The sequence below is a fragment of the Nothoprocta perdicaria genome, unplaced genomic scaffold (genome assembly GCF_003342845.1).
Source record: "Nothoprocta perdicaria isolate Ctin4 unplaced genomic scaffold, notPer1 scaffold_307, whole genome shotgun sequence".
Classification (NCBI taxonomy): Eukaryota; Metazoa; Chordata; class Aves; order Tinamiformes; family Tinamidae; genus Nothoprocta; species Nothoprocta perdicaria.
Genome location: NW_020455541.1, coordinates 72933 through 95358, shown reverse-complemented (window position 1 = coordinate 95358; position 22426 = coordinate 72933). Strand labels below are relative to the sequence as shown.

The 22426-nt window shown below is 39.7% G+C and overlaps 1 protein-coding gene across 1 annotated transcript in view; it reads left to right on the top strand.

Annotated features, from left to right (window-relative positions):
* The window catches only part of ADAMTS3 (ADAM metallopeptidase with thrombospondin type 1 motif 3), a 105495-nt gene extending 87702 nt beyond the window's left edge, over positions 1–17793 (top strand). Inside the window, exons 12-22 of the mRNA XM_026042548.1 lie at positions 633–778; positions 1353–1528; positions 2421–2554; positions 3047–3170; positions 6279–6359; positions 7933–8096; positions 8760–8925; positions 9682–9814; positions 10076–10283; positions 10938–11055; positions 15484–17793. Coding sequence (XP_025898333.1) covers positions 633–778; positions 1353–1528; positions 2421–2554; positions 3047–3170; positions 6279–6359; positions 7933–8096; positions 8760–8925; positions 9682–9814; positions 10076–10283; positions 10938–11055; positions 15484–16058 — 2025 coding nt within the window. The 3' untranslated portion in view covers positions 16059–17793. The remainder of the gene's footprint in view (positions 1–632; positions 779–1352; positions 1529–2420; positions 2555–3046; positions 3171–6278; positions 6360–7932; positions 8097–8759; positions 8926–9681; positions 9815–10075; positions 10284–10937; positions 11056–15483) is intronic.
* Positions 17794–22426: the final 4633 nt, after the last annotated feature.

The window sequence follows — 22426 nt, the reverse complement described above, 5'->3', positions numbered from 1 at the left end:
CTCTTAATCCATTTTTAATTATAAAATTATACAGCAATAAAAGTTTGTTTTAGCAAATTCCATGTATTTTGAGATACAGGAGAGCCACTTAGACCATCTGAATATGCCCAAGCTGTCAGAAAAAGACACGCTGCCCAGTGACTAGTCCTCTGTTCTACCTATTTGAAATGGTATGATGTTTGTACAGTATAAGCAGAAAAAAAAAGAGAAAAAAAGAGAAAAAAACTAAGCCTCAGCAAAAGCTGTATCTTACGATGCAATATTTAGAAAATGAAAATTTCTTTAAAAGATGGTAGAGACTAAGACTCTAATGCAACAATTATTTAAGAGTTCAAGAAGGGCAGAACATGRTGAGTTTCATGCATCTGCCTACAGAAGAAACGTGTCAGGTTGAGCAGTGATGCTTATTGTGGAGCAGACTGGAGTCATGGGGGGAGATGAGATACTTGCACAGACCCTTGACACTTATGGCCCCGACAAAGTCTGAGGTGTGATTTGTTTCCAAKCTCTTCTCTGAGATGTCCCTTCTTAGCCCCCTGAGCTCACATCTGTATGCTTTTAACTCGTGTTTGTGATTAAACATTTGGTTTTATTTCTCCTCTTGTCTGTTCTGTTTGCCTGGTTTCCCTCAGTGGTGCTATAAAGGCCACTGCATGTGGAAGAACGCAAACCAGCTGAAGCAGGATGGCAACTGGGGACCCTGGACGAAATTTGGCTCCTGCTCACGATCCTGCGGAACTGGAGTTCGCTTCCGAACACGCCAGTGCAACAATCCAATGTAGGTCCCCTGTTTAAGTGGTAGTTCCGGTTGGCTAAGAATCTGGACAGYGAGTTTAAATGACAGTTGCACCTTGGGATAGATTCTGCAAAAACTTCCATTCTGTTCAAGCCCCTCTAAACACAGCTTTTTGCAGAAAGCCAGGCTTATTTTTGGAGAATTTAAGAATTTTGAGAGAAAAGCCTTGTAAAGTCAACCTGTGACATATTTAAGTTTTGTGAAAAAAAACAAAGGGAATGTAGTATGGAAGTTCACKAAACTGCAGGGTAGCCCATTAGGTAATAGCTAATTAATTGTAAATCAATTATTTGCAGTATATATTTGCACATATATGGCTTCTGCATTAGAGCCTGTGCCTCTGGGATGTGTGGACAGGCACCAGAGTTCCATGCAGATACACACCTGTGCAGTATAATTGCTCTGTTTCCATTTCTGTGAGTTCTCACTCCTTTTTTGCCATCTTGCTACTTAAAATTAAGGCTAAAATATCATTTAAAAGAGAAGAAAAATCCACAGTCCTAATGTGCAGAGGATTTTTTTTTGTTAGAATAGCTTTAATATTTTCTCCTCATAGGCCAATTAATGGAGGTGAAGACTGTGCTGGGGTCAATTTTGAGTTTCAACTTTGCAATACGGAAGAGTGTCCAAAGCACTTTGAGGACTTCAGAGCACAACAGTGTCAGCAGCGCAACTCTCACTTTGAGTACCAGAACAGCAAGCACCACTGGCTGCCGTATGAACACCCTGACTGTAAGCCAACTTATTTGAGTTTTTTACACATGATTTTTGAAATATCATCCTCTTCCTAGGGAGAACATGATCTAACAAGATGCTTGTGGCTCTCAGCTCCTTTTGAGAGTGCTCATAGCTGTCAGTGCACGGCACTGTCGCTCTGGCTGTCTGCTCTTGGGCAGAGTGTGCAGAGCTGCCTCTCAGSTCCTGAAGGAGTTAAGAATCTTCCTGCCCTCGCATCCATACAGCTCTTCTTCCCGGGAGTGCMAAGTGTTAATGTTTGATCACAGCTGCTGGTAGTAACTTCCACTGAAACTGTTTTCCCTTTCCTTAGAGGTACATCTGTTTCAGCCTGATTCTGTCAGTCTTTACTATTACTTTACTCCCAGTGCACGTGAACAGCCTTAAGTACAAAAACAGATTCTTAGCTTACTGAAAGGGCCTGCAGAGGTCATGACTTGCTGGCATTTTGTCCTGAGTTAGGGATGCTCCTGTCTCCTGAGATACCCTTCATATTCACGGCCAGGAAGTTACATGAAACCAGTGACTAGGAAATATGTGTTCAGCTGACATTTTCCAAACAGGCTAAAAAGGCTACATACCCAGGTCCTCTCCTCACTTCATGAGGCTTTAGTACCATCTTCATACAGATTCATTTTTAAAACCCATCTGTGATTATTCYGCCACCCTGTGATTTCCTGAACTCATCCTGATTCCCAGTAGGATTGGAGTGAGAACTAATTTCAGAAACCCAGCATTAACACCCTCTTAAAAAGGGCTTTGATTTCAAAGCTGTCCATTTAAGGTCCTTTATATTATATTCTGTTTTCTCTTTAGTGGGATATTTTTCTGAAGCTCATCCAGATTGCTGTTAACTTATGCAATCACACTTTGTTTCCTTAATGCACAGCTAATAAGAGATGTCACCTGTACTGCCAATCCAAAGAAACAGGAGATGTTGCCTATATGAAGCAGCTGGCACATGATGGGACTCGCTGTTCCTATAAAGATCCATACAGCATTTGTGTTCGTGGAGAGTGTGTGGTAAGTGACAGTTTCCCAAGGTCATCACTGAGTTTGAGCTGTGCTGTGTTTCTTAATGAATCAATCCAAAGAACTCCATAAACAGTTCAGAGTGAGACTTGGAAGACGTTTTTAAAATAAATATTTGCAGTGTCGTATTCCTCATAATTACTTGGGATTAAATTAAAGCAATGCTAAGGGCCTATCCCATGGAAATACTGCATTTTTCTCAAACTGGTAGTTTTATATGCCTTTTTTTTCCACTTCTTTTCTTTTGTGAGAAGATCTGTGTTCATTATTCTGTTGTCAGTCCCATGATTTTTTAATCCTTGGTGAACAGTGAATATAATGCAAGATATTTTTCATGCTGGAACCATTACTAGGTGCAGAATTTCAAATAATTTGTTTTTAAATTCAGTATATCACTGTTATGCCTTCATTGTGAGATGACTTTCCACTGTAATTAAAACTACAGTAGGTGATAAAATCCTCTTTTTGCTCTTCCTTCTGCAGAAAGTGGGTTGTGACAAGGAGATTGGTTCCAATAAGGTTGAAGATAAGTGCGGTGTCTGCGGAGGTGATAACTCTCATTGCCGAACTGTAAAGGGAACCTTCACCCGGACTCCCAAAAAGCTTGGTAGGAGTAGCATTTTCATGCATCTGTGTATGGTCTCTGTTGTCTATGGTGTTTTTGTCATATGTATTGCTTTTGCATTCTGATCAGCAGCGCAACGTGTTTTAGAATATTCAACCCAAAATGGCAAGATTATGTTGTAAAAATAGTGTAGTTCTTGATAAAGAAATTGCATCTTTTAATAACTCTGAAATATTCTGCCTTTTAAAGGACCTACAGGAAGAAAGCTTCACAAGTCTAGTGATCCAGAAATACTCACTATGCAGAGCATAGCTTTTTAGTTGTTCTTTGTAACTGCTGAAGCCCAGGCAGACAATGTCTGTAGTCAGTGGAGATACACCAAGTGAGGCAAAACAAAAACAGTCTCTTCTTCTAACAGCGAAATACAGAAGAAATGGAGGTTCTTCACCCGATGCTAAGGGTATCTTTATCCTRTCCTTTACAGGAAGACTACAGAGTTTCACAAGTTTCTCTCATAAATTGAAACTCATGGAGGATTTGTGAAGTGGATATCTGAAGTTCTGTACATACGGACATGTGAATATTCATGTCAAATAGGGCTTGTACAATGCTTCTTCCCAAATTCCAGCCTTTTAGTCAAATAAACAAGGAAAAAGTAAATGCAGCTTAGTTCTGAACCAAATACAAAAATGCTTTGATTAGAGTCCTCGTTTTTCATATATTTGAAGCTGTGTAACTGACATCAAATGGAGCCTATGATAGCATCTAGTTACATGGTTAACATTTGGAGACTGCRCTTGTGCACACTTTACGTTAAAAGTAGTTTAAGAACTTGGACTCCTTCAACAATTTCTGTTTAGTTAGCTAGGACAGCATTTTCTTGTATATTTTGTTGAATGTATTTTACGTGTTAAGCCTTTCCTATATTGTTTTATTTAAGTCTAGGAAATTACTCAGGAGTATGGATCTCCTGTATGAAGGAGAACACAGCTATTCCAGCAGATCTGTAAAGTGTTTTAAGGTAGACCAGGTAAAGGCTTAGCAGCAGGTATAGTGAGTCACTGTCTTAACAGTTTACATGCTGCTAATTAATTGCTGCCTCAAAGCAAGATTAACTGTCATGTTACTGGACATCAGCTTGAGGTTCACATATAGCCAAGCTTATTTCTGGAGCAGACAGTTACTGTACTTTTCTGACRTAAAGCTGTAATTAGCAGAAGTAAATGCTCTGTATCCTACACTTTTGCATATGGGTCACAGAGGACCACTGCATTTTCTTATGTGACAATAGTGTTCAGACTGAAGTGTGCACAGTATCCTCAGTGCCTGGAAAGCAGAATAACAGGCAGTGCTAGGAGATAGTTCAGGAGAGACTGAGGTTGATCAGCAGCTTATTTCCAAATTGTCTGTGYTGATGAAATGTTGTTTTACAGTAATTTTGGCAATCTAGTCATTTAAAGGACTAATTGACCTCTTCCAACAGGGAAACATTTAAGCAAGAGGTGCCAAAAAGAATTCAAGTTGCTGGAAAATGAAATCTGCAAGTATCCAACTTATAATCACCTACCTACTGGTCTGCCTTTCATTGACTATTACAATTTGCTAGATGTGTTTAATACTACTTTAAACGTATTTGAACACATAATGTGATTTATACATCATATTGGTAAAGCATATCTAGCTCACAATTTAGTCAATGAAATGACTTTTCTCCCATAACACTAATTACAGACATTCTATTTAAGGGAAGACAAGAGGAGCATTTACATTACCCAAAGGAGCTCGCAATATTTCCCTTTCTGAAACAAAGGAGTCTAAAAATATTCTGGGTAAGTTTCAAGTGCTTGTAGCAAGAGAGGCATCCATGGCAACTTGAGAGTTCTTGCTGCAGTTCTCATCTCCACCTAGTCATTGACAGATAACACTAAACCAGGCAAAAGCTTTATGTTTCATATGCTTGACAGATGGTCAATATAAAGATTGGCAAATGCTGCTTGTGCAGACAGACATCAGCCAGAATCAGAATTTTACACATTCAGAGCTCTTCATTTTTTCATTTAGAGTTTCCACATCTGCCAGGTATGTTGTACCCTATAGATGCRCTGATTAGCCCCAGAATCCCCAGAGTAAACCAGAATTAGTTATATGCTGTGTCCTGGCTTGCACTGTACAGACCCTTCAAATGTTGTCACATCTACAGTGCTTCTCTCTACCTGGTTTACATAGATTTCACTTAGATTACAAAGCAGAATGTAAAAACAGGAAGAACTTATTCATATGAAATACTCTTTAAAAGTAGATCCAAGGAGATTTATCTTTAATATACAATTAAAGGAAAAATATAGAAATAGGAAAATGCCATACAATTTTCTAGTACTATATCCTTATATTCATTTAAAATCATTCACTTGTGTGTTCATGAAGCTCTTATTTACAAGCACCTGTTGACAGGTGCTCAGGAAGGGTTGTCTTCCTAATGACAGTACTCATACCACACTTATTCCATGTGGTTTTGGAACAGATTTTTACTCTTACTTGTAGGGAGCTGAATTCAGCCTTTTTATTTCAGCAGAAGTGATTTAATCGATGCATTTTACATTCACAGATATACCAAGGTTGGGTTAACTTCCATGTAGACAAGCCCTTCATGGACTGTAGCAATAATTTGCTGTTCTCTGTATGACATTTACCTTTTTTCACTCTGATGTTTCAGAAGTAAGCAGACACAGGCAAGACGTTAACATCTAAAAGCAGAGTAAGTAAAGTCAAATCTAACAGCCTGGCTGATGGAAAAAAAAATCAGGGAGACTTTTTTTCCTCCCATTTATGCTGGGAAACATAGGAAACATATTTGTATCTTTTGTCTGAAGTGTTAATTGATATCGCCTGTAASAGTGTAGTCAGTCAAGTGACAAATAGATTTGTAACTGGTTTCTCTTTTCTCCCTGAAAGAGAAATAAARAAGAACAAAAGGAAGTCCTGTAAATATGTTACAAAACTATTTGATCGGTTTCTTTCTGACACTGCTTCTTAGCTGATGGATGCCCTCTTCTGCAAGTAGGAGCTGGATAATATAGTACGCTACTAACCATAGCTATTACTTTTTCTTTCCTTCTGTGCTATCTCCACTGAATACTACACATGCCAAAGGGTACCTTAAGATGTTTGATATCCCTCCTGGTGCTCGACATGTGTTTATCCAAGAAGACGAGGCTTCTCCTCACTTTCTTGGTAAGTGTTTCTCTCCTCAGGKTTGTCCTAGAAGCATGACGGGAGCGCAGGGGCAGTCATGCAGGATAACCTGAGAAATGAGATAAACAAAATAATGTTCTGGTGTTTAATTTAGGCATTTAGAATCGCATGTTTAGGAAAGAGTTCTGCAACATAAGTTTAACAATCAAATATTTACCTCTCATCTGAATTCTTTAAGATTTTAAACTGACCCCAGTCTGCATGTTTACTAAAAAAAAATGACCATGATCTCTCATATTTAGACTGGCAGTGCCAGGGTAAAAACTATATCCAGTATTATCGTGAATCCAACTCCAAATCCTTACTTATTCTTAATTGCTATAGATTGTGAGCCACAAATTTTTTATTGGAAAGAAAACTGGGGACTTTGTGGTTTCATTTGGGATTTTTCTTATGTAGGGCAATTAATATTGTCAATCAGTTTGTATCTTGCTACTTACCACTTCATAATGCTTGAGGGATTTTTAGCTCAAACCAGAGGGATCATGTTTTTCATGGGCTTAACAAGCTTTTAATCAACTCTTTATGTGCCGCCACAATATGTAAGATCTATAAATTCTTCATGCAGACTTAAATGATTTATTTAAGAAAGTGGGAATAAAAGAAAGACATGATTCAACTGTGGTAATGGCAGGAGGGAAAACCTTGGCTTTATGGTACAGAGGTAATTTGGACCAAGCATAACCTGATAGTAGCTTTCAGAGCAGCGCAGTTCACCTTGGAACTAAGTGATTTCATCAAGCCTTCAACCAGGTACTACAGATTGCTTGCATTGTGATTAATAGAGTCAGCTGCAAGGTTTCTACATAGTTCTCTATTGTGTTTTATTGTGCATCGGAAAAGCTGCCTAAGGGAAAAATTAGAGTCTTTCTTTCACGTTTCTAATATATTGGCTCGTAAACAGAGCATAACAATAATCCCCACGGAACGTGACTTGCAAGGTGTGTTGCAGGAACCGAAAAACAAGTAGTTCCTTGGCTGTTCAAATACCTCAGCTCTTTGTTTACTCATTTTAGAATCCAAGATATACACATATAGACAAAAGAAAATGAAGTATGTTATACAGCGTGTTATTTCTGTAATCTGAGGTCTTTAGCAAATTGGGAAGTTAGGTTATTCTGAAGATTTGACTGAGGTCCTTGCTATTACATTTGCTTCTTGCCATTTCAGCTAATGTGAGAAATTTCACATACGCACGTTGTGCACAAAATACTTAGATGCATTCCCAGCTTTGTTTCTATATTTAATTAGTATGCAAAAGGAGGTACAAAATTGAATCAAGTAACTGTATGCATCTGTTGTCAGACTGCAATGTGGTGGCTACACAAGATGGCCTGGGAGGCCCTTTCTCCATGATAGTGCATCTACAGGACTTGCCAATGTAGTTTTGGGTTCTTTTTTTTTTTTTTTTTTTTTTGGTTTGGTTTGGTTTTGGTTCTTTTTTTTTTCCAAGAGTCTGTCTATAATATCTCCTGTCATATTTCACGTAAGCCACCATGATCGCAGATGATATGATGGGAGGCACGACAGCCACTGTTTTCAATCCTTTTAGCAATTAAGAACCAGGCTACAGGACACTACATTCTGAATGGAAAAGGGGAGGAAGCCAGATCGCGATCTTTCATCGACCTGGGCGTGGAGTGGGAATACAGCATAGAAGATGACATAGAAACTCTGCACACTGACGGGCCCTTGCATGACGCGGTGGTTGTGCTGGTAGGTTACACGCCAAGCAGTGGGAAGATGGTGTTCTTGTCTCTTATAAACGTGCGTGGACAGCATGGAGCTTGTGCCGAGGTAAAACGTTGCTGTGTGATGCCGCTTGAAAGACGCGTGTGGAGGAGATGGCTCACAGGGTGAGCCTCTTCTCTCATGAGCTGTTCAAGGAACATGCTTTCAAGTACACACTACTGTCATGCTTAGTGTTCAAGGCAGTAGTATTTTTACATGGCCTTCTCCCATAAACTGCTGCCTGTTGCTGCAGTTGTAATGTGTCAGTCACAAGCCAAGTAGGGTATTGTCTGATGTGAGTGGGACACCTTCAGCAGACCAGAAATGACACTAGATGTGTCAGGTCACATTTAAGATGAACCTTGCCCAAGCATATTACTCAGCCACATCCATGCTAGGTGATGGGTGTCTATCTTTGGTCAGGTCAGAATCCTTGGCCAGGTCAGAATCCTTTTCTAGTAAGGTATCTGTTTTTACACAATTGCTTATATATCTTGTGTTCATCTCAATATTCTTAGTTCCAGTGGTGAGTTAGTTAACTAACAGTTCCCACATTTTTCCAAGAACCAGGTCTTGGTTTCTTTACTTTGCAAAGGAATAAACAGTAGCTTTGGTGCTGTACCACTGTTTATGTTTCGTTATTAATAGATCATTCCTCGGGAGAACGACACAAGATCTAGTCTGACTTACAAATACATCATTCACGAGGATTCAGTACCAACTATCAACAGCAACAATGTCCTACAGGAAGAAATAGATACTTTTGAGTGGGCATTGAAGAGTTGGTCCCAGTGCTCCAAACCCTGTGGTGGAGGTAAATGGATGGTGCAACAGCTTTTAGTGATCAACAGCAAATTATGAAAAACAGAAACATAGAAGTCTGGGGAAATGAATACTTTAGAAATCTTGAGCTGCCTTTTGTAAAGTACCTTGTTATTTTGGGTGCCCAAACTTAAAATATCTAAGCGTCTCATTACTTACAAGTGTCACACTTCCACCCTAGGAAGGAAAAATCTTTTTTAGGTGTCTAAATACAACACCCAAACCCAATTTGGAAGCATAGACCTGCACGTTTATGCCACTGTGGGTCAACCTGTGGTGTGTATATTACTACTTCCAGGGGGGAATATAAGTGTCAGAGTGACTTGACATCTTGCATGCAGCAGTAGAGTGGGTGATGTGTTCTGGCATTGGCAATGCTAAATTGAGACTTGAGATCTGTGTTCATTCCCAAGTTAGCCTGTGACATGCTGCTTGGTGTTAGGGAAGTAATTTCTCCTCTCCCTGTGCCATGATGGTGTTGTGTGCTGCAGAGGTTAGACTACAGGATCCTAACAGTCTTTTCTGGCCTTAAAAACCTGTCACAGTGCCGTATTTTAAATAGCATTCACAATTTAGAACACTCTGTAATGATATTGTGCCTATCGGTTGAACAAACTGTGTGTGTGTTTAAATATTATAAAATACCTTCCATAAAATCATAAAATAGTCCATAAACTTGTATTTAAATAAGATATAAGATCTAGCAGCAGCAGCATTTTTTGATTGATTTTTCTGAACTATTTTCCAGGATTCCAGTATACCAAATATGGATGCCGCAGGAAAAGTGATAACAAAATGGTTCATCGCAGCTTCTGTGAAGCCAGCAAAAAGCCAAAGCCCATTCGTAGAATGTGCAATCTTCAGGAATGCACACAGCCTCTGTAAGTGTGTTTCACGCAGAAGTGTATGTGATTGTTGCTTGTGGTCATTGTGGAAGCTCCAGCCAGGCTTGGTGGGATCCTGCTAGGTTTCTAGAGTGGGATCCCTGTGTTATGAATGTTTTTATCTACTTGTATAAGAATGGTTACTGATCTTATGGAGGTATTTCAACACAAAAAAATCTACACTAAGGCCTGCGTGAGGTAGCAGCATTTTAGACACTGGACAAATGTTGTGATGGCTTATTCCTTTTCACTTCCCAGCTGGGTAGCAGATGAGTGGGAATACTGCACAAAAACCTGTGGGAATTCTGGCTACCAGATCCGCACTGTGCGTTGCATTCAGCCCCTTCACGACGGTGCAAACCGCTCTGTCCATTTCAAGTACTGTAGTGGAGATCGTCCCGAGAGCCGCCGGCCGTGCAACCGAGTACCGTGCCCTGCACAGTGGAAAGCCGGACCCTGGTCTGAGGTGGGCAAGCAGCAGTCACCTCTTTCACATTTCCTTAGCAGTGAGTGAGTAACGTACCTTTGCTAACACGACCTGCTTCTGATGTCAGTGCTGTGCCTGGGCTGCCTGCACTGGTCAAAATACTGTAAAATCCCTCCTCCCGACTTGCAGGGGCTCTGTAGTTCTTCGGATTTTCTGAAAAACAACCCAGAAAATAATCAGCAATTGACCATGAGAAATATGAGATAAAATCCTGCAAAACATTTGCTGAGATTTTGTTTATTTTTCTCCCGATAAAGTTTCCAACTCTTCATTTTCCCCGTTTCTAAGGATAGCATAATGGTTTTTTACCAGATGGGACTTTGGTGTTGCAGAGTGTTTCTGAAAGTGTTTGTGTTGTTACAATGTCAAGAACAGAGAGTCAAACCCTATAGCCAAGGGAAGTAACTTGTGGATGCTAAGTTTTCTGTCTCTTTATTTTCTTTATGTTACACTGTCTGCATCAGTAAAAAACTACAGGAAGAATATCAACCTTCCCCAAAGCCTGCATAAAAAGCAAACTGCTGGAATGTGTAGCATGACCTGAAAGGCAACCTTGGGCTATTTTAAACACGTAACTTCTGCACATTGCTGCAAATGCTGAATGTCTTAAGTTGGCTTATGTTTATCCCATAGTGTTCTGTGACCTGCGGGGAAGGAACCGAGACCCGGCAGATCCTCTGTCGTGCTGGCGACCAGTGTGACGGAGAAAAGCCGGAATCAGTGAGAGCTTGTAAACTCCCTGCATGTAATGGTAAGAAAACAACTTTAAATGACTGCAGTAGTAAAGGATAGCAGTTCCTGTCTCAGAGCAGCAGGTCTAGTGCTTCTCATGTGCCGGGGAAAAACATGAGATTCCTTTTGTCAATGGACAGAAAAAAAAAAAGGACCTATATTTAATCTTACCCGCAGCTTTAATCCTGCCTGACAAATGTTCTGTGCTCTTGTGTGTGGGTTTCTGCAACAAGGTAGAGTCTATGTCTGTGAATTGATACTGTACTTATGTTTTGAAATTATGAGACTGCCAAGTGACAATCACACAACTCTGTTCACATCTTGCATGCTACAAAATGTACCCTTCCTTAGAAATCTCTCTGCTTTTGTCCAGCTAAATATGCCCTTTTGTGCAGCACAGCAAAACTTCTGTTAGATATTGAGGTCTACTCAAATAGACCCTTTAAAGCCCAAGATAAGTTTGCAAGCCAGGCAACTGAAGAGGGAAAGACAGACGGAAGGAAGGAAGGAAGCTAGCTAGCTAGCTATGCTATGTGGCGTTAAAATGTTCCTAATAATCTCATTACATTGTTTTCATGGAACCTTTTCTAACAGATTTTGAATCTTTTTATGACAATAGAGTCTTTCTTCCTTTGGGCCCGTGACTCCATTAGTTTGGGAGTTTATTTGTTTAAATCCTTCATGATAGCCCTAACACTCAGACTGCTGATGGGAGAAGCAGACTCAGTGTTACAAAGGAGTGTGATATGCTTTTTTACAGAGTGACACTAACTCTGCTTGCCACATGTCTGGTAAAGGTGTCTGCTTTTCCTGTATATGTCTTCTGCTGCTGCCAGTAAAAAATACCATGCAGAAAAAGAATGGTGGAAGTAAATAGCATTTATTAAATGCTGTTTTCCACTAGGTGGGAGCAAATCACTATCTCTGACTTCACAAACATTTGAAGTTCTTTCTCTGTGGTGGAGTGGTATTTTTCTCATGTTAAAAATATTTCCAAAACTAAACAAATAAGACTACATTTTGCAGTCTCTTTAGACAAAGTTTAGATCTTGTGCTTATATACTTGCAGCATGAGCTAGGATTTTCTGGAAATTCCAGTAATAAAAGTCTTTTTTTTTTTTTTTTTTTCTGTTTGTGAGAATGCCGTGTCTCTGTCACAGTGAGCAGTCAGCTACTTATAAGGGATCTAAGCAATAGATGACTTACAAATGCCAACTAACTCATATCAGCTAGTACTCTTTGGGTTTTAATGTCTTAGATGCTTCACATTCACCCTCTCTTGCATGCCCCAGTCAATGTGAGATTTCTGTGGTCAAATGTAGATACTGGGGATGCCTAATGGGGTTTTGAAACCCCAGATATGTTTCCCAAAAAGAGGACATCAGTAGTAGACATCACATCAGTTCTGGCTGTGCCTTGCCACAGCACATGTACAGCACGACCCAAATTTTATGAAAATGCTGTGGCTAAGGAGGGCATAGCCAGCTACATCCAGCCAAGTGCTGCATACCTTTGACAAAACCAAATGGGTCCCCCATGGGTCCTGCTCCTCAGAAATTCCCCTTTAGCACAAACCTCTCTGCAGGGATTTGGGCCATAACTTTCACCGAGTGCTGGGATTTTTAGCCTTTGCCCTAAGTAGTTGACAGTGTTCTTTGAGGCCAAATAGTCTCTCTTTCACCACACTTGCGGTTTCCACAGCATTCTATGTTTTGAGGGCATATAACTAAATAGATAGTAGTCTGTAATAGTTATATACATGAACTCCTAATGCATGGTGTGGTACGTGTTGTATTTCTTTATTTTTAAATCTGTATGGCCTTATTTACTATTTCAATTTTTAGGACATTGGACTTAGCAAAACCATTAGTCTATATCGGGTGCTTTTGGCCAAATTGTTTACTATCTAAATGCAAGATTGCTGAGAGTTCAATCTTGATGGAATTATCATGAACATACACTGCAGTTGATGTGATTTCTTTTGGACTGATTCACAAATACCATGATCTGTCTGTATGTGGGACGAGAGCCACGAGCTCTTCTACCATGTGCTAAGTAGAGCAGAGTCTTGTAGTGTAGAAAATAAGGGCAACTCCCATAGATATTTCACTTGATCCTCTGTGTATCTCTAACAGGAAGGAAAACAAAAGGTAGGGGGGCAGGCAGCAGAATTTTATTCTTTGGACCCATAGCTGCAGTCAAATTTCTGTGGCTGTGGAGATTTTACTATCAAATTCCTGGTTTTATCTGTCCCAGATAAGAAGAATGAGTGAGTGGATTTAGGGGTACTTAGATTTATGGGCTTTATATCAGAATCTGCATAGAACAGACAAGAGAAAAGTGTTTGTATGAGATATGCTTTTTTTGCTGCACATGATACAGGATGAAGGATTCTCCTGTTGTCTTTAGTCCATAAGTACCAACTTTTAGCTCAAAGAAAGATTTTTTTTTTTTTAGTGACATGCTATGAACAAGTAATATAAAGCTATAGTGATACTGTTTATAAGCTAATACGAAAAAAATGGGGTTAATTTAAAATTATCTTCTAGTAGCTTCTACTTTTAAGAGTTCTATGGAATCGATATGTTTTCTTATGTTTTCTACTCTAGCTACAGTGCCACAAGTGACAGGTTGTGATAAGGAGAATTTTTTTACCATGAACATCAGCAGGATACAAGCATTTACGTACTCAGTAGGAACTGGTTGACAAGGTTGTGGAGAATTCACCTAAGAAATGAAAGAAAGGGATTCTATGTAAGGGAATGTAAGGGAATGTTCAGTTCAAAATTTTTTCTTGCTGAATCTACCAAATAGTAGATAAGTAAAAAATTAAATTGTTGCACTCTATATATGGATCATAAAATATAAACCAATAGGAATTAATATGATTAAAATTAGCCATGAGAGAACAGGATCAAAGAAAGTGCATTTGTCACTGTGGAAAAGCAAAATAATTGCTTAGTACTTTCTTTTTTGATTTGTTTGTCACTTCAGGTAAAATTATTTGCTTTAACTTACATATTGACATTAATTCAAGTGTATACTCAATAAGATTACTGCCATAATTTTCCAAACCAGGTGTTTGAAGTTACGTAGAAGCATAATTATAGTTCTGGATATGATGTACTAATATATATGTGTGCGTATATATATATATGCAAAGATTTGTGTCTCAATATTAGCTGTTCTAGTTTAGGTGAATTACAAATACAGCCTTTGAGTTTCCCATGCTAAATTCCTGCTGAAAATAGCTTTATATTACCTTCACAGGCTACATATATTTCCACGCAAAGCTGCAGATTTAGTGCTAAGTTTGTCAGGAACCAATAAACGTCCAACCAAAGAAGTACATAAGGATTAGGAGCAAGGAAAATTGGTATATCATATGCCACAGTCATATAATTTTCTATTTATGAACAGTGCCCCACAATCCAACTGATGTGAGTGTGTCTAAGTTGACTGAATTCAGTGGAATTAGACTGATTTACATTGATGGAGGGGTTGGCCTAGAGTTCATTTTTTTTAAATAGGAAAATTTGGTTGCCTAATGTACTGTTGACATGTGGTGAGGTAGCATCTGTGCACAGGTGAAAAAATAACGCAGTACGGAAAGCTAATTTAATATCAGAGCTTAATAAGTGGTGTTACATGTCATCTGTTGCTCATTAAAATGTTGACTATATAATTACTAACTGTGAATGCAGAAGTAGATATGTAACAGATCTCAATAGTTTGGGTTAACTTTTGGCTTCTTACCTCATAATTTTTCATATTTATATTTAAGTAAAATCCATCAATACCATTTCAAATAAACTGAGATATCCTGGGAAAATTGTGCTAATGGAACTTTCCTGCTGTTTTCTGTGCGCAGTATTTGAATAGAGTGTGTATGTATCTCACACACTTCACTTTAAGGCTTAGACTTGATTGATGTGCTAGAAGCTTTCCAAGTATTTTTAGGTCACTGAAGGGCACAACTAGAACTACTTACTTATAAAAGATCATTTCAAAAGCATCTTTGATATTACCTGGCATTTGCTTTCTTTAAGGAAGATGTATTTGTTGAGAGATGCTGTCCCCAGGCTAGAAGTGGAGGTGATTTTGGATGAGTAAAACGACATCTAGCTTAGCAATTTTCAAGTCTAGCATATTGTTGTCCCTAGCTCTTTAGAAACATAAGCATGCCTTTCCACACCTCTTCCTTTCTGGTATGCAGAGAAACCAATACTTTGAAAGCAACTGGTCGTTTTTTGGTTCCCAACTAAGGCTTTTTCAAAGTAGCTGGATTGTTCTTTCCAGGGAATCAGGTATTACAGGTTACATATCCTGAGTAGCCCGTGATTTTGAAAAGCTAGGCTCAGCACTTCAGTGCCCGTCTATGTAAGTGCCATCCAGGTATTTCTGTGTTCTCCGTAAGTTTAAAGTCAGCCTTGCATTTGTTTTGCAGATGAGCCCTGTATGGGAGACAAATCTATCTTCTGCCAAATGGAAGTGCTTGCGCGTTACTGTTCCATCCCCGGCTACAACAAGCTGTGCTGCGAGTCCTGCAGCAAACGCAGCAGCACCCTCCCGCCACCTTTCCTTACAGAAGCTGCGGAGACTGAAGAGGACGCGATCTTTGATCAAAGCCATCTGTCCAGGGCCTTGGCGGTGCCATCTTTAGCGCCCCACCATGCCGAGTTCCTGCCTGGAAGAAGTTCCCTGGGCAGGCTTCCCTCCTCAGAAGAGGAGGCAGATAGACACGTCTCGCTGTCAAACACCAAGGCCAAGGGTGCTGAGTTTCGGCAAGGGAGAGCTCCTCTGACAAGCAAGACTTCCAGACTGTTTGCACAGCCTCACCAGCCACCTGCCAACAGCAGCAACCTCAGTCCTCATAATGCGCAGCCTTTGGCAGCAGCTGTTCCTATGGTGCCAACTAATAACACTCCAACCGGTGCTCTTTATCCATGGAGAACCTCAAGGAAGAGTGAGAAGCATGCAGACCAGAGATGGCCCTCGAGGCCTTCCACCGTGGAGAGATGAAGGCAAATGCCCCACAGGGAGGATATAAACGGAAAGAGGGTCTTTGGCTTCCATTTTTCTTTACTTCTGGACATTATGGTGCATGCTGCTTTCCACAAGCAGGAGACTGCGGATCATCAGCTCATTCTCCTTGTAAATACAAAGAACAAGAAGTGCTGGTTCACTTTCTAGTTGCTCCCGTCTTCCTCCCACACTTGGCTATCCAGTGAGTTTGAATGCATTGGAGGAAAGCACCAAAGAATATCCCTTACAGCGAGCAAAAGTTGCTGAGGGCGTCAGTCCAGCTTTAATATGGAAAAGCAGTCCTGACCTCAGCACTCACCTCATATTTTTTATTTTTAAACACGTGTAGAAGATACCCCTCAAGATACCCCTCCACAAAAGGTACCAAACGTTTACACTTTACAGAATACCTTTGCAATGGAACAACTGAATCCATAAGACTTGTTTTGCTAATTTATCTATATAAATGGTATTGTATGAGCAAATTTGGAGCTGTTGTGTATATACTGTATATTGCAAAAAATCAGTATTATTTTTAAGAGTTTTGTGCGGTCAGACAACTGTTTACCTATGTTACATTTCTGGACAATTGCTAGGTGCCTGCCATTGAGTACTGCCTTATTTACATTCCACGAGTTGATTTTTAAAGCAGCATTATCATAAAAGGAGGAGTTCCATTTTCATATGAATTACATCTACTGATACTAGGAAAGGGTTTATAAGGTATTGACAATGTGATGCTTTCTTCTGGAATGGGAGGAAAAAAAAGTGTAAACTTAAAGATAGGAATCTATTTATTGCCACCTGCCCACTGAAAGTAGGTTTAGAGATTTTAGGGTGATTCTAGATCCTGGTTGGAAAAACAATAACTTGTGCCTGTGAAATGAACAGCAACACCCATAGCCTACACTTACTGGGCATTGCTTCAGTTCAGAAGTAGCAGTGCGGGCCGTTAAGTCTCCTTTTGCAGAGGAGGTCAGATGAGTGTAGGAAACCATGTATATACTGTAAGTACTGTAATGTTCACAAAACAAAATTGAGTTGTGTATTCCTGAAAAAGCTGAAAAAGCGTCACAGAGGTAGAATAGGCACTAACAAAAAATAGCTGTGGCAAGACTTAAAATAGATTTTTTTTTTCCTACTGGAAGCATTGATTTAAAGGTGAGAGAGATATTTATTTTCAGCATGGTTCACCTCAAAATCTCCACAACCACAATGCATCTGACTGCAATAATGTACTAGTAATTTATGTCAATAACCATCTTGTTCACAGTCCACCAAATTACACTCTCTCCTGTGTGTTGCTGTAAAGTACTTGTATATAGGATTGAGAACTAAAGATATTTATTAAAAGTTGAACTCTCGATAGTATTTTATGTACTAAATATTTACACTAAGGGCAGTTGACTATTTCTTTTTGCCAAGATAAAATAGAGAGATGTAATTAGATACCTGTACATGCTATTGCATATGGATAGGACAGAAATTTAAGCTAACTGAACTACTGTAGAGAAATTGTTGATCTTATTCTTTACAAAAAAAAAAAAAAAAAATGGCATTTTTTACAGGCATCGTTAATTTCTTTATAGTTTATGAAAGTTTCATGTGCAATTTTTGCTTCCCCATTAAAAACATCCTCCTGATTGATCCATTTAAAAGAACGGTGAATATGTAGCACTAAAATATTGCAAAATAGATGAGAAACTCCATGGATTAAAATCTAGAAAGAAGCGTTTGTAGTGATGATACAGGATCACTAGAATTGAATAAGGATGGGKTTTTTTTTTGTTTTTTTTTGTTTTTTTTTTTTTTTTGTCAGGAGACTTTCAATGTAATGAGAATATAGGTAGATTAATCTTGTACAGGATGTATAGGTCCCGCTGTGCAAGACATCTTGCGTTGCAGTGTGCATAATCTAACCCACGAAAGCATTGACTCGACACCTCTAAAGAACTGCTGCTACCTTCCTGCAAGGCTTTTGAAGGTCAAAGGAATTAGTGTTAAATAGATGGTACAGACAATCCCTGAGCCTCAAACAGACGAAGAGGGTGTGTTTGTTACTTTGAAATTCCCCAAAAGGCAAATTCTGTTATTTCTTTCTGCCTCTATCTTTTACATATATACAATATGGSTGTAGATAATCATTGTACCTTCTTGCTTTCTTTTCTAAGAAGCTAATTTCTCTTTCATTAAAGTGTACACTACTGATACTGTTTGTTGTATTGGGGAGCACGTAGCAATAAAAACTTTTAATGTAATGAGTCTTTCTCTGGTGTAATTGATGTAGGAGAGTTTTGTTCTGAGTTTGTATTTTTGCATCCTCCAACTTCACTGTCATGAAAAAAAGTTAATTTGAATTACATATTTATTTTTTAAAAATAGACGTCCTGCTTCTACCATTGGAGAGCATGGGTTACAGAGAAGATGGGGAAAGAGAAGAATGAATTTCCAGTGATGCAAAGTTGTTTGCAATTATGAGAGACACTGTCCACATGGCAGCTCCCCCCATTTAAGTAATATGTAACCTTTCAGGCTGTTTTTTTAAAGATCTGGTACCGAGGAGATTTTTGTGCTGGTTCAGTACAGGGGAAACAGCTGCTGTCCTGTGCTATGTCTGTAAGTTGTTTCTGAGCAGGTGAGTTTTCAGGTGGGTGCTGTCACTGACAATCAGTATCCAAGGACACTGGAAGTGCCACCTGGCTGCAAAGTGAGTGTTTTCACATAGTTTAAAATGCTGTCCTAAGGAAAAATATTTCACTAGAGATTCATTACATGGTCTTTCAGACAGTTTTCTTGATCTAAAATAACAACTTGGCCTTCTTGTAAGTGTCTAAGTGCTGAGGTGATTAATAAGCATCAAGCAGCGCAAATAAAGTTTTGTGCTTCAAGCACTGTGTTTTGACACATGTTCTGTCAACAGTTCAGTTTACGTTAGCCATTCCGGTCTTGGAGCCTGAACAATAGGCTGTGGTGCAGTTTTCAGTGTTTCTTTTGTGACACTGGGAAAGTTGCTTATATCGTGTTTGCATCTCACTACTACTTCTTTCCAGCCTTACGGGATAAATTACACAGCAGAGATGATCTTTGTGGTAGCCCACCAGTGAAGTGTTTTCCATACTTCTAGTTGTTCAAGAGCAACTAGAACAAGTTGTAGTGTTTAAGGAGAATGAATCCAAATTGGAACTTCTAGAGAAAAGCTTACTAGTGTGATAACAAAAAGGGGAGGTCTTCATCACAGAGGTGGAGACTATGGTAACATTGGCTTATTAACTTGTCAGAACAGGAGCTGAGAGTGTAGTTTAACTGCTGTTTGTGCATACAAAAGGAGTAAGAACATGGCAGGAGAGACCTAACTGGGTTGACAATACACAAATAGAAACATCATGGAGAATGTGACTTGTATTATGCCACGTACTTGCAGTGAGGGCCTGCTAGCTGGAGTCCTGCACAATGCACCCTAGTATACCTGGCTGATGAGAGATTTCCAAGCAGCGCTGCTGAGGCTTAGAGGCCACAGAAGAGGTAAACTCCTCCTGGTAGCAGAAAAGCACCTGAGAGCCTTGGACCAGATATCACAGCACTGTGGACACATGGGGCACCTGCAAATAAATGGAAAACAGGTTCAGCACGTAGTCCTCTGTTTCTTTTTTACAAATATGTACAGGGGGAGATAACTTTTGATATGTTGGCTTGCATCTGAACTTGCTAATAGTATTTAGATATTCAGTCTGTAGTTAATTCATTTTAAGTCAAAATGATGTAACAAGTTGGTATTATTTGTTTTGACTTCAGGTCTCTGCTAAACCTGTGCTAGTATATTCTGCCATGAAATATATCCCTCAACTATGTTCAAGTACATTAAGTTTGATAAGTAAACCTGAGGTAAGCCTCTAAATTCCAAATCTTGCACAGAAGATTGTTAATAGTATTTGGTAAACAAGGATCTTTTAAAACTGTCCAGATATATTTAAGCACCACTCTTGAGTGTTATAAAAAAAAATAGCCCTATTAATCCAAGTTCAATATGCAATCAGTTAAAGTAAGTGCCTTATAATTGCCACTGACAGTTGTAAATTATACTAGTTTTCCTCTTCTGTAGTGGAAATCACAATATCTGATAGTCTAGTTGAACAGGAAACTCCAATTTTTGTATTTCTAGCAACTTTCACACTTGACTGCATGACAGCCTGTTGACTGCACACTCAAATTTCAATCTAAAAAATACCTATCTCTGATGTTATCTCAAGTATAATCAAAGCAGAGATGCCAAAAGCTCTAACCAATATTTCAGGAAGATGCCGGCCATCTATATGGAATATAGAAAAAAATCATTTTCCTTTTCAATTTTTTAAAATACAGAAAAGAAATTCAGGCTTAGACTACTTGATACTAACACAGACGCTGTAGTAAAATACTTTTTCTTTCCCCCCAGAGGATTCACTTTTTTTTTTCTCCAAGTAGTCCTGAAAGAAAAGACAAAAATTGCTCATGATTGCAAAGTACTGTATGAATTGGCCTTTCTAATTACAGTACAAGAACAAGATGCAACTTCCATTCACCCTGGGCAAGCTGGATGTTAAAAAATATAATCCCATCTGCTAGAGAGTGTAGCAAAATCAGAATTAAGTGTCTGATCACCATGAGGTAAATATAATGAGGCAGCCAGCTCTCTGACAGCAGCAGGGGGGTGTCTTACTAACCAGCCACTCCTAACTCACTGGAAACAAGTTTTGGGTCTCCATAGGAAATATAGCCAGAGGCACAGGAAACACAACAGAGTGGTGCACCTTGCTTGATGCTAACACTGTCTCATTATCATTTGTTATGTATTCAGGCGGCTCGAGGTTCCTTTGAATGCTTTGGGCTCGCCAGAGCTGATAAACTGAGCCCAGGCTGGCTTGACAGCCTCGTCGTTCATTTGCCGCTACTGGTGCCACAGACGTCCAGCCACAACTATCCAAAGAGGTGGTGCTCTGCATTGGCCACGCAACAGCTCAGCAGCAACATGAAGTTACTTCACGTGTTGCAGATGCGCCCTGGCAAAGCACGTCTGCTGCACTGACTGCACACAGGACCCCAAACTGCAGGCAAGCTGGAGTACCTTTTGCACACACAGCAGCCATACAGCCGTGCCCTGGAGCACCAGCTTGGTGCCAGGGAGCACAAGGGGAAGGATGACCAAGATGACCCCCTACTGAACAGATATCTGCGTGGGTTTTGACAGCAGCTACGTGGTCTGATGCTGAGAAGAGTACTTGGCCTCTTTTGCCTGCATCAGGCAGATCGCCGCTGTGGAGAGGTCCTTGCTTTCCTCAGATGTGAGATAACTTGATTGGTAGCCTTTTATGACTTATATTTATAAATAAAGCTTACTTTTGAAACAGTACTGCATCTCACTCTACTTTTTAAGTACATAGTCCCTTGAGCACTGGAAAGGGGGAACGTACATTCAAATGATCTGTTTCAAAGGGAGATCCTGCTCTGCTGATGCTTTCATGGCTCCGAGAGGTAAAGCTTTCTTCCAGTAAAACTGTGTATCAGAGCCTAGGGAGTATGAATGAGTGTGAAGATGGGCTTTCCTGCTCCCTCCACCTCTCTGTGCCTTGACACTTCCTTAAGGTAAGAGACTAGTTGAATGTTTCCCAGGCAGCAACGACTATTCAAAGCAGGGGTTGCAAACTGAGTCATGCCCCAAGGTACACAGCCTGCCAAAAGACTGAACAACTGCAGCCTCTCTTGCTGGGGAGCCCCCTCAAGCTTTCCTTTGAAGGTTTCTACTGTGCTCAAAAAGGCATTAAGAAGTTTCTCTCTCCTCCTATTGCCTCATGCAGTTAGCTGGTTAGTTAGATGAATATGCAACCACACTTAAGTACCTTGGAATATAACAGTCCTTCTTCCCCAAGATATTCATGAAGCAGGGCAGCCCAGGACAGTTACCTGTGCACATCTCTCCTTGTGCTGCATTCAGTCACCTGCACATAGGACAGAATAGAAAGCACTCTCCTCAAATTAGTCTATTAAAGGCTGGGTATCTGCTGATACTATGAACAAAGAATTGTCTGTTCTTTCTTTAGAATAGGAGGCCATAGCTGGTGCAGATTTAACAGGGGCATTGACAAGGAGCAAGAAAAGGGAGCTAAGGGATTTATTGGCTGCTGATTTCTCCTTTTATCAGTTCTATTAACTCCGGAGACAAACAATCAAGACCCCTCCTCTCAGACAGTACCCTATTTCAAACTCATCTCAGAAGAAATGAGCAAATTTGTGACCTGAGATAAGCTGACTCACTGGCAAGATACATCAGAGGGCCACAATCGGGACTAAATAATCAATTCCAATCTATTTAGAGAAGATTTGTATGTAAC